Consider the following 11,533-nt stretch of genomic DNA (forward strand, 5'->3'; position numbering starts at 1 on the left):
TTACTATTAATAATTGCTTACACTTATGTAGCACTTTTCTGGACACTTCTCTCAAATCGCTTTACAGGTAATGGGGACTCCCCTCCACCACCACCAACGTGCAGCATACACCTGGATGATGGCAGCCATAGTGCGCCAGAACACTCACCACACATCAGCTACTGTATCAGTGGGGAGGAGAGCAGAGTAATGAAGCCAATTCATAGATGGGGATGTGTAAGGGTGTTTGCAAAAATGAAATTAAACCAGGGAGTTGTCTTCATTTAATTAGGGATGTTGGATTTTTAAAAATATAAAGTTAAAAATAAAAAGATCTTCTCGAACACATAGTAGTGCTACCATACCAAAGCACGTATTGTAAAACTGCTGGAAGGAGGTAACAAAACAGTAATGTAATCTGCAGGGGATCAAAGCATGAGATTCAATTCTTTTTATTAGATCACAGTCTTGAATGAATAAATAGATCAAAGACTGAGATTTTTGTAAAGCAAATAATGTAAAACTGCATTATTAAGAAGGAGACAAGAAAAGAGATGAAGTGTATTTGTATCATAACCAGGTCACAGAGCTAATCACATTTTCAGACCTATGTAACCCAATCTGTTTCTTTATTAGGCTTGTATTTGTTTGTATTCAAGGCATAGGAAGAACAATAAAGGCAATCTAGAAATGTGATCAGTCCATGAGTGATAGTAATTACTTGCTGTCTACACTATTAATAATTTAATGTAATTTCAGATACACTACTTTCCAGAAAGCTTTGGCCTGCTATCAGATTGTATTTACTTCACTACAAAAACTGCAAATAAGCATCCAAGTCGCAGTCTTTATATTATAAATTGGGCTTATTTAAAGAGAGTCTTGGGTTGTTTTTTAAAATAAATTTGGTTTGCAGATGCTATGGGAAGAATGTTGAGAGAGAAACAATCTGCTGAAAATAAATCTATTTTATAACCATATATGCTATCACCTACATTTTTTTGATTCAGAAACCTTTCAAGTGACAAAGGGACTCAGGCATTGAAGTGTGTAGAAGGTTATTTTCTTTTTATGGTCATATGCTTGAGTAGAAAAGGGTTATGGAAAGTTCAGACTCCAATTAAGAACATGGGGATATTGTGCACGATGCTCTAATGAAATTGCTGATCACAGCTTCAAAGTAAGCTAGAAGGATTCCCGGTTAGAGACAGGGAAAGCAGACGAGACATTATAACCAACGAGTAAAAGATAAGTAAGAAAGAGAGCCTAATATCTAATTTCCGCTTGTTGTGTTCATGTAAAAACAACTTGCATGACTGTTATTTTTCTGCATTTGCTCTGACAATGCTGAAGTACAATGTACCTAATTACTGAAATGTCACATAAAGAGAGAAGAGTGACATGTTTTTAGTGTTTTTACAACAATTAAATTTGATTAAACTATAAGCAGATGTTTTTTTTTCCGTATTATTTGTAATACTAATGCTGCCTAAAAAGACCACTGGTCAGTCAGAACAGGTCAGTAGTTTACATTAAGTGTGGTCATATTTTGAAAATTTGCTACACAACATACTGTATATTGCTAATGCTAAAAACGTAGTTTTAGTTACATTCAGCATTGTGTTATACTATACTTCCTATCTTGCTGTACTGTCTTAGCATTGTTTTCCACTGGGCCACTTAACATCACCATGACCATATGAAATTGCCTTAATAATATGAAAATGAGTGCATGTCAGTAGTTTGCATCATGTTAACAAAAGATTTTGGATTAATTATATTACCATGATTTAAATACAAGTTTTAATTGGAAAGGATTTTCAGGAACACCTTGTTACAAGACAGTGTTTGTTATTGAGTACCTATATTTTAAATACTGCAAGTGAATGAATATACCTAGATTTACTCAGTTATGCAAAATTCAAATTTACAGGGACATTTCTACAATTTTCAGAACTCTAGACATACCAAGTCATTGTTTGAGACAAAATTAGTTGTATAAATCAAAATCAATGTTTGTTATTCTATGTGACAGATACACTCCATCACTGTAACAAATATGTAATTAAACTTTATGACCAACCGGTAGTATTACTGTTTATTTTGGGCCTAAATGAACTTTTGCAAGTGCCAGTAATAGATGAACAGATCACCAAATCTGAAATCCATGTGTGAAAACTGAATGATTAATTAACACCATGGTAAGTGAAGAAAAGTGCAGAAATTGTAAGTGAAACACAGCTGCTATAAGGTTTAAATGCAGTGCTTTAGTGTTTGTTCTGTGTATTTAAGAATCTTGTACCATCAAGAGCCCCAAAAGACAAAGGGTTTACATTTTGCCTCAGTATTCCACAATACGTGGAAGAAAAAATGTGCAATTTAAATGGATTTTTATAGTAAACTGATGAATTTATTTCCAATTAGATTCGTTATTTATTTTATAACAGTAATAAATACCACTTTAAGTTGAAAAGTAATAAATACCACTTTAAATAAGTTAAAGTGGTATAAATGTAATAAAGGTGGGTAGCTGCGTCAGCATGCGTAGGCTGCAAAGGAATAAGTAATAGGTTTATTCCATGCTGAAAAAAAGAAGAAAGAAAGCATGTTTCGCCCGTGGAGCCTTCTTAAGGTGTATAAATGTAACCGTGTTAATTAAATGTGATATTAAAGTGGAGTAAATTTGTTTATAAAATAAAAAATAACAGTGATGAGTTTTCCATAGAAATGTCAAAATTTAAGTTGATGAATGGCAAAGAATGCCTTAATCTCTTTCATTTTGTCTTAAAAAATTAGACCTTTAATTTCATTTTAAATTGAGATTCAGTATAATGAAGAATAAACATTTTAACAAACTGATAATCGTTTTTAGAAGTATATTCCATTTAATGTTGACATACACGTTATATAGCAATATCCAAAACAAAGGTCTTTCCTAGATTTGAGAATTTGGTTTATGTTACATGTGTATCTTAACCTACTTGGAATCAAACACTATAATAATGTTAAACTAATATATTTTATATTTCAAATCTTTCTTAATGAACAACTTTTAATGCATACAGTACGAAATATGCATTTCAAACCAACTTTTTCTGCTACAACAGTAGACAAAAGAAATGAGGACATTGTAGTTTGGGTAACTAGTAGACTCTTATAACATTTTAAGGTTCTCTCCATTTCTACCATACAGTATATTTATAAATTATCAAATGATAGGCCTATTTATATGTGCTATGGTCATTGGTATCCAGCACATAATAATACCCAGTGCCATGACAAAGCATAAATGATAAATTGCTAAAAAGTATGATACAATAGAAAATGGAAACAGATAAAAAGATACAAAACACACAAGAAGGATATGTTAAACATTTTCTCTTTTGACAGCATATAATTACGATATAATTTAAAAGAGTCTAATGATCATTTACAAGGTGATTGTAGAATATCCCATACAATTATTTATTTTGAAACGAAAAAGGATTTAAGAAATTCAATGACAGTGTTTCAGCACTGTGAAATAATTCTGGTTGAACAGGTGAGTCTAGTGTGTGACAGATTTGGAACAAAGTTTACAGGAGGAGGAAGAGTGTTAGGTTTAAATTGTGGGTTGGATTAGAAGTTCAATACCAGCCTCCCTGTAATGGAACTGTTGTAATTCTCTGGAGATGCACAGGAATATTTGCAAGTTAGAAACAAGGATATGAGTTACACAGAAGGACACCTGATCTGAGTCTTCTCAGTGTACAGCACGTTATGATGAAAAAGCTGGTTCCACAGTTTGAATGGGCTTTTAGTTACCTACTATACTACCCTAACTGTAAATTGAGAGGATCGCTATCAAATTATTTAAATGCCTGATCTTTATTTCATAAAAAAACCCCAATAAAAAGCATGTATCCCATTTTTAAACAAATTAACTTCTTTTTTCCAAAGAGTGGGAAGAGTCCAGTACTGCTATTTGAAAATGTCTAAGAACATTAAGATTTTGCTTTAGAAATGTAACTACTCTTGTGGATGTGCCACATACTGTATGGTAGATCCACATGACAAAGAAATGTTTACATTTGCCAAAAGGTGTTTTTTTAGTACCTCTTAGATCAAGGTACTAATTACTTTGTTTTCATTCTTCATAATTCAGTGTTATGAAATGCCATAGTCTTAAGGTATTTTGAGGTCCATCTCATGGACTAAATGTGATTTAGTTATGGCATAAACTAAATACAAAACAAATATAATACCTATTTTTTAAAATATACCTTTATGCTGAGGTGCAAGTATTTGTTAAAGTATTTATTAAACAGTCCTTAACAGTATTCAACACTCTAATTTTTATCTAGTACTCTAGCATTCAAACACCGGGCACAGCTTGTATCACTCAAAATAGTCTATAAAGTTTAAGAGGGTAGTCACTTTGTTACAGTTAAAGAGATCCTGAGAGATATAGGAATACCTGGAAATGTGAAAGATGGATTTGAAGTAAATAATTAGATAATTCTGAATGCTTCAGGAAAAGACTGACCAGGAAGTTTCAGCTATTAACTGCAGTACGCTGGAACTTAAAAGGCTGCTAGACTTCCGGGTTTTTTATTTCTTTTACAGTGAATAAATGAAGGAATGTAAATGACCAGAGGAATGTTGAAACATAAGGTAGAAAGAAACAGAAACTCTATCAGCATACTGAGGTATTTCTGTAATCTGTTGTTAGTGTGTGACATATAAGCTTTCAAATTCAGACTCATGTCCTGAGAAGACTTTTAATTTGGATTTGTAAGCATTTTGTGTAAGAAGTTTCTTCTGCTTTAAATTCTGCAATACTCAGTCATAACTACTAGAACACTACTGTAGCAACAAAAGTACTGAAATGTTTATCTAAAAGATTTGATCTTTCTTGATTTAATTGAACTGTTACTATTATTATTAAGATTTTCAAGGAATATAAATCACTTTACTACATTGTTAAAGGTTTTTGCATAACACAAGAGATCTGTAAAATGTGTAAAAAAGCACTTTATTAGTGAAATTTATTTACATGTGTTAAACTTATATACTCAGGTGAAAATGCATATATGTGGAGGAAACAATTATCACAAACTATCATAACACTCAATCATATTAAAATGTTGCATACTGTACACTGTAACTCTAATCTTGAAAATTAAGCATGTGAATTCCTGCCTGCAGTAGCATTTTCAGCAGAAGAAAGAAAAATGACCACTAGAATTCATAAACACTTGAAATTTACATTCCTCATCTCATTTGGAAAAAGGTAGGAAAATAATACAAAATACCTGAGAAAGGTGATTTGCATTTGAAGAACAGCATTGTAGATGCAATACACATAAGAAGTAAGAAGACTTAACGTAGACATAATAGGACTGTGATAAAACACAGTACAAAACAGACACAAAAACATCAGTAAGAGTAAGACTTGTGTGCCAGAAGTGTCTGATGGACGTTTTAAAATGAAAGGATGATATTTACATGCAGAATTACCGTGGGAAAGTTGAACAGTGCATTATACGTACAATTTATATATAATTCATAAATAGTTTATCAAAGAAAGACCTACACTTAAATTTAAAACAGCATTGCATAATCAATTACAATATGATAATCCATTGATGTGGGATATTCAATACACTAATCATCTGGCTAAAAAAAACAAAACATTTTTAATAGGCTCTTATAAGAATAAAGGAACAACAAATGGAGGGAAAATTTTTAGCATTATCTCAACTCAAACTGCATTGATTCCTTGACAGGTAAAACATTAATTAATGACAGCTGCCTTTCTTCCAATAAAGTAGAAAAAAATCCTGAGTAGTTTTATTAGGAAAAATGTTCATCGTTTTTTGTAAAAAAATAATTTCAGTGACAACTATGTAGAATTAACATTGTTCTGTCTCTGTTTATGGCAAAATGAAAGTCTTACATTTTATTTAATCATTTTCTATCAAATTTCCAAGTAAGGATCTGACCATCCACACAGACATCTTAGAGAAACCATGGTTTTAAGCAATGCCTGTGGATGTCTTTATTCTTCGGCTGTGTACATACCTATAAAACACTGTCCATGTTACAAAATTATAAAATAGTATTTACAAAATATTTATATATTATTTGTCATTATAAATTAAGTATTCTTCACACATTAAATTAATATTACCCATAAATATTGTCCATATGTCTGTAAACAGATTTCAATGTCATATATTAGATGCCTCCATTAGCTTCCTTTCTGTCATGTCCAAGAAAGAATTAGTTTTTGCATTCATTTTTACTGTTGTCTTTTCTTTCTTTTTATGCCTTTTCCGTTTCTTTAAGCACATACTTGCAACCAATACAATTACTACAGATAGCAGTACCAGACATGCTGTTGATAGAGCAATTAAGACAGGCAGACAGCGGAAATGTTCTTTCTCCTTTTCTCCAAGCTCTGTCAGTTTTTCTGGAGGCCTTTCCTCTATTTTGATTTCAGGTTCTTTAGTCAATAAACTCTGTATGTAGGTCTCATTGCTTACTGTCTCATTAACAAATAAATTAACCATTACAGTGGAGTGAAGAGGCTCTGGCAGGCCTTGATCGCTGACTTTGACAAGCAGCCTGTAAAGGCCATAATCATTCTTCATCAATGCTTCCTGCAAAGTAATGTTACCTGTGCTTGGATCAATCCTAAATGATTCAGGTCGTGGGCCCCGTCGGCCAATGATGCTGTAGGCTATCACGGCATTCATTCCAGTGTCTCTGTCCACTGCATAGACTTCAGTTATGGATGTTCCTGGAAGGGTTGTGGGCAGCACAAGCATATAGGATACATTAGACTGAGGAAACAAAACCAAAGGGGGATTGTCATTGACATCCAGAAGTAAAATGGTGACCATGGTGATGCAAGAAAGGGCCGGGTCCCCTCCGTCTACTGCCTCTATCCATAAAAAGTACGAACTCTTCTGTTCTCTGTCCAATGGTACTTTAGCTCTCAGAGCTCCTTTCCCAGTGTCTATAACAAAAATGTCACTGCCATTGACAATAGATAATGCAACCCAACCATTCTTTCCTGAATCAGCATCAGTGACAGAGATTACTCCAATTTCTCCATATCCTGGAAAATTTTCAGGGACAAAGAAACTGAAATCTTTGTTGATGAACCGAGGACTGTTGTCATTTTTATCGAGCACTGTGATGATGACATTAGCTGTTGCTTCCTTCTGTGGTGAACCACGATCCACTGCTTTAACTGTAAACCGGTACTTTTCTTTTTGTTCTCGGTCAAGTGATGTGGAGACCATGAGAACTCCAGTAACTTTATCCAGAGTGAAGATGGAAGGGGCGTCGGATCCTAGTAGATAAAAGACATCTCCTCTACTTCCACTGTCCTCATCTGTTGCATGCAGTTTTGTCAGGAAAGTGTTGGGGGCATTGTTTTCTTCGATTGTCAAATCAACTAGATGCTGCTGAAAAACAGGGGAGTTGTCATTCTCATCTATAACTTGTACTTTAATCAGGATTTTTAGAACAACATCTTGTGAATTATTGGCAGCTACAGTCAGTTGATATTCTTGTTTTTCCTCATAGTCCAAGGGCTCTGTAGTCTCTAGCAGATACTCATTTGTGAACAATTTGTAAAGTGATAATCTGAAAGGGCCATCACCCTCCAAATAGCAGTGTGCCTTTTGCTTTTGATCTGGATTTTGTAAAGTGAAAAATGCAATTGGGGTGGAAGGAGGCTCTGATTCCTTTAGGTATACAGTTCCATCTTTTTCAGTAGCAATATAACGTGGTATAACAGCTGGTGGACTGAAGAACACTTTAATGATATGCACTATCACTACTGCCACTGTTGGTATACAACCTGGCCCATTTGCAAGTATAGTTAGTTTATGAAAAATACCTGTGTTTCCATCAATTTTACCTGCTAGTTCAATAGCTCCTGTACTTTTATCCAGACTAAATAATGCCTTTGTGTCTCTTGGGACTCTTTCACTATAGACATATGTTATCTGGGCATTTGAATCCAAATCTGGATCAAAGGCATGAACTTGTGTTACATGTGCTCCTTTGGTGGAATTTCCATGCAAAGTGACATTAATGTGAGATTCAGTAAATATTGGACAATTATCATTTACATCTGTTATAATTATTTTGAGGGTAGCTGTGCCTAAAAGTTGTGGAATACCTCCATCCTCAGCTATGATATTGGTGACATATTCACTCTTGGTTTCTCTGTCAAGGGAGCCAGTTACAATCAAGAAGGGTGTCAGTTCACCATTTTCATTTTCTTCCACATCTAATGTAAAAACTCCATAATCATTAACTAACCAGTATGTCTGTACTCCATGAACTCCAATGTCAGGGTCAACAGCAGAGTGCTCAATTGCAAATCTTGAGTTGATCTGTGCATTTTCTGGAACAAAAACATGGATTTCATCAGAAGGGAATCTTGGAGCATTGTCATTGATATCCTTAATGATAATTTTAACTTTCACTAGCTGGAAATATTGCTGGGGCAAAATGATAATATCTAGAGATATAGTGCAATCGTGGTTTCCAAAATTTTCAGGACAGAGAGCCTCCCTGTCAATTTTGTTGGCAGATGTGTGCAGTTCTCCTGTGGTGTTATTCAGGTTCACATACTGACCACTGATCTTCTTTAACGCCAGATTGAATGAAAGAGGGGGATCAACAGGGAAATCCAACTTTAAATCTGCTCCAATGGCCCCTATTAGTGTTCCTCTTGGTAATCCTTCATTTATTTTATAGATGATTTCTTTTGCTTTGCTGTAAGTTGAAAAGCAGGGGAGAGGTCTGAGGAAAAGCAGAAGAATGCAAAATCCCTGCAAATGAATCATAGGAATAACAGAAAAAGTTAAAATGTATTCAGATATGCAGGTTTCATTTCCTTATATTATGTAATAAGCTTATAGTGGTGTAATAAGTAGGATAAGGACATTAATGTCAGGATGAGAGCTGCATTAAGTAAACATTCTCAGTGAGCTAAATGTACTAGTAAATGATTAAAAGTTACAACAAAGTTAAAAAGTGTGTGTTAGTTTAGATTTAGAATTTAATCTTTTAAATAAACAGTTTTAACCCAATGCAATTTTTAAATATGTAAAGAATGCATGAGATACATAGAATTAAACATCTTTTACCTATTACACGTGTACAGATACAACTTCATAACATGTTTTTTTATCATTAGATTATGTTGCTGTAAACAATGAAACAATTGTTACAATGTTGTTGTATTACACAATACTTAAGGACAAATTCTAAAAAATTCAGATCTTTAAAAACAATATTTTTTTGTGATGGTTTTAAAATTTAAGCAGTCTCTTGAATTCCCATTTTAACCTTTAAACACTTACCTGCAATATTATAGTAAGGCTGAAGGTGTTCTTGCTGAACATTTCTTCTTATCTCAGATTCCCCAGGATAATAAAAATTAAGAAAAAAACTACAAGCACTTATGCATTTTATTTGTTGGTGTGGTCAGACTTCTTCTGATTTCTTTGCCTGCTGACTTTAGTCATTCATCTGCTGCACAATTCTAGACACGCCTCCACTATGCAAATTAGTTCAGAAAAGTAACCAATTGGCTAGAACACCCTAAAGCTCAAACTGTTGGTTCTTTTACCCTATATTTGCTGAACAGTTTTATGTAAAAAGAATGCATATATAGTATATTGTATACCGAGAATATTAATGTAGTGGTATACAGTATACATATATTACATATCCTTCAAATAATTAAGAACATAAAAATGTAGGAAAGGTCACAAGCAACAGGAGGAATTTGGTTTGCCTGGCACTTTTGGTAACTGGAAATTGATCCAAGGATTTCATCCAGTCATTTCTTGAAGGAAGCCAAGCTATTAACTGCAACCACATGGTGGGGTGCCTCTTCTCATATTGCCACAACCCTTTCTAGGTAAATAAGTACATCCTGTTCTCAGTTTTAACTGCACATTCTGTTTATAAGAAGGATAATCTTAAATCCAGCTAGTAAGTACATAGTCACAAATGTGGCAAGATGCTTGTCATATTCTTTTGATTGTTTTATCTATTGATTTGTGTGTGAAGCTCACTACTACTACAGGATGAGATGCAGGATATGGGGAAAGGTTTCAGTCTTGTTCTTTCTGCTTTACTAATCCTAAAATAAACTCCATAGCTACTGCAGGTAATCTACAGACATGCAGTCCTAATAAATATACTAAATCCATTGTGAAACTTTTAAACCAATATAATATTGCTATAAACAAATTAGTACGATATTTAATTCCTTATAAGACTCACCAAATGCGTTAATTTTATTTGGTCATTTTCTCAAAATTTGTATTCTCAAAGGCAATTTTAAATGATTTATAAAGCTAAAGGTGGATCTGGGATTTCAGAGGTGAAACACACCTGTTTTTTCCAAAAGCCTCGTTAAATCATACCTTAAGACTAGTTTAATTGTAATTGCACAATAGTTGCACAGTTCATTTATATATTTTGAAAGGGATGCTTTTCCCACAAAGTGGTTTGCTATTTAACTTTTTTGTACATCACTTCTACCTGTGTGATCTTTAGTGTCAAGATAGATAAAACTTCCACACCCTAGAATTCTACTGTACTTATAAGATTTGTTTCTGTCTGTTGTAGTTTGTAATCCTTACCCAAACAATCAGATACCTTTCATGGTGTCATGACAGTGCAGGAATGATAACTGTCATGGATTGAAGGCGGGGTCACTTTAGTGGCACAATGTGCAGGTTGAGTCCTGCAGATGTCAGAGATTCTTAACTATTTCATTAGCTGTGGCGCACACATTGCCAAATGTTGTTCCGTTTTGGTGCACATGATACCAGGATACTTGCACTCCTGAGCAATAGTGTCTCCTGACGTTATCCAGGAGACTGTGGATTGTGTTATTAGAGAGGACTCCCCTATCTGATGTTAGTACTTTGTTTGATGCAGTAGGTCTTTGTGTGGAAAAGGAAGTCAGACAGGAAAACCAAACGCCAAAACACAATAAGTCTATTATAATGAGCATATGTTTCACATTAGCTTGGGATAAGTCAGTATTTGTACAATATTCTTCTTGGAGAATCCCAAGATAATATAACCAGAGTCCACAAAGTTAATATATTTCCAAAGACCAAGCTGTAGTTTTCAAAAAGTAACTGAGTCATGACTTTCTATACATTATGCAATATATTTATGATTTTATAAAAATAAACAAAGAGGCAGTGCCTTGCAAAAGCATTTACACCTTTCCAAAGACAATCACTTTAAAAAAATGGCATACATTATTTGTACTTCCAACAAAATGTGACAATTTTGGAAGGAGGTGAATACTTTTGCAGGGCAATGTACCTATTTTATTCACATTTCTTCATAATGTATGCTATCATAGAAAATTAAATTGATGGAACTATTTATTGAAGATTTTGTGGAGATTTACTTGCCAATTTGTGAAATTAACAAAATGCTTGCATATGCTAAATTACTTAAATAAACCTGACACTGAGGTAGCTGTTTCAGTACTCTCTGATAGCATTTCTTA

General features: G+C 33.8%; 1 protein-coding gene across 1 annotated transcript; it reads right to left on the reverse strand.

Moving 5' to 3' along the window:
* Positions 1 to 4,980: 4,980 nt before the first annotated feature.
* Positions 4,981 to 9,487, reverse strand: pcdh20 (protocadherin 20). Its single transcript, XM_088913631.1, has 2 exons — positions 9,351 to 9,487; positions 4,981 to 8,816 (listed from the first exon to the last, which is right to left on the reverse strand). The coding sequence occupies exons 1-2, from the start codon at positions 9,390 to 9,392 to the stop codon at positions 6,192 to 6,194; spliced, it is 2,667 nt and encodes an 888-aa protein (XP_088769757.1). The 5' UTR covers positions 9,393 to 9,487; the 3' UTR covers positions 4,981 to 6,191.
* Positions 9,488 to 11,533: the final 2,046 nt, after the last annotated feature.

The sequence above is a fragment of the Atractosteus spatula genome, chromosome 4 (genome assembly GCF_055471065.1).
Source record: "Atractosteus spatula isolate fAtrSpa1 chromosome 4, fAtrSpa1.hap1, whole genome shotgun sequence".
Lineage (NCBI taxonomy): Eukaryota > Metazoa > Chordata > Actinopteri > Semionotiformes > Lepisosteidae > Atractosteus > Atractosteus spatula.

Excerpts from the sequence above, each read along its gene's own strand:
- pcdh20 (XM_088913631.1), bottom strand. The coding sequence starts at position 9,392 with ATGTTCAGCAAGAACACCTTCAGCCTTACTATAATATTGCAG. Across the intron at positions 8,817-9,350 it reads GCCTTACTATAATATTGCAG|GGATTTTGCATTCTTCTGCT; the intron begins GTAAGTGTTTAA and ends ATTCATTTGCAG.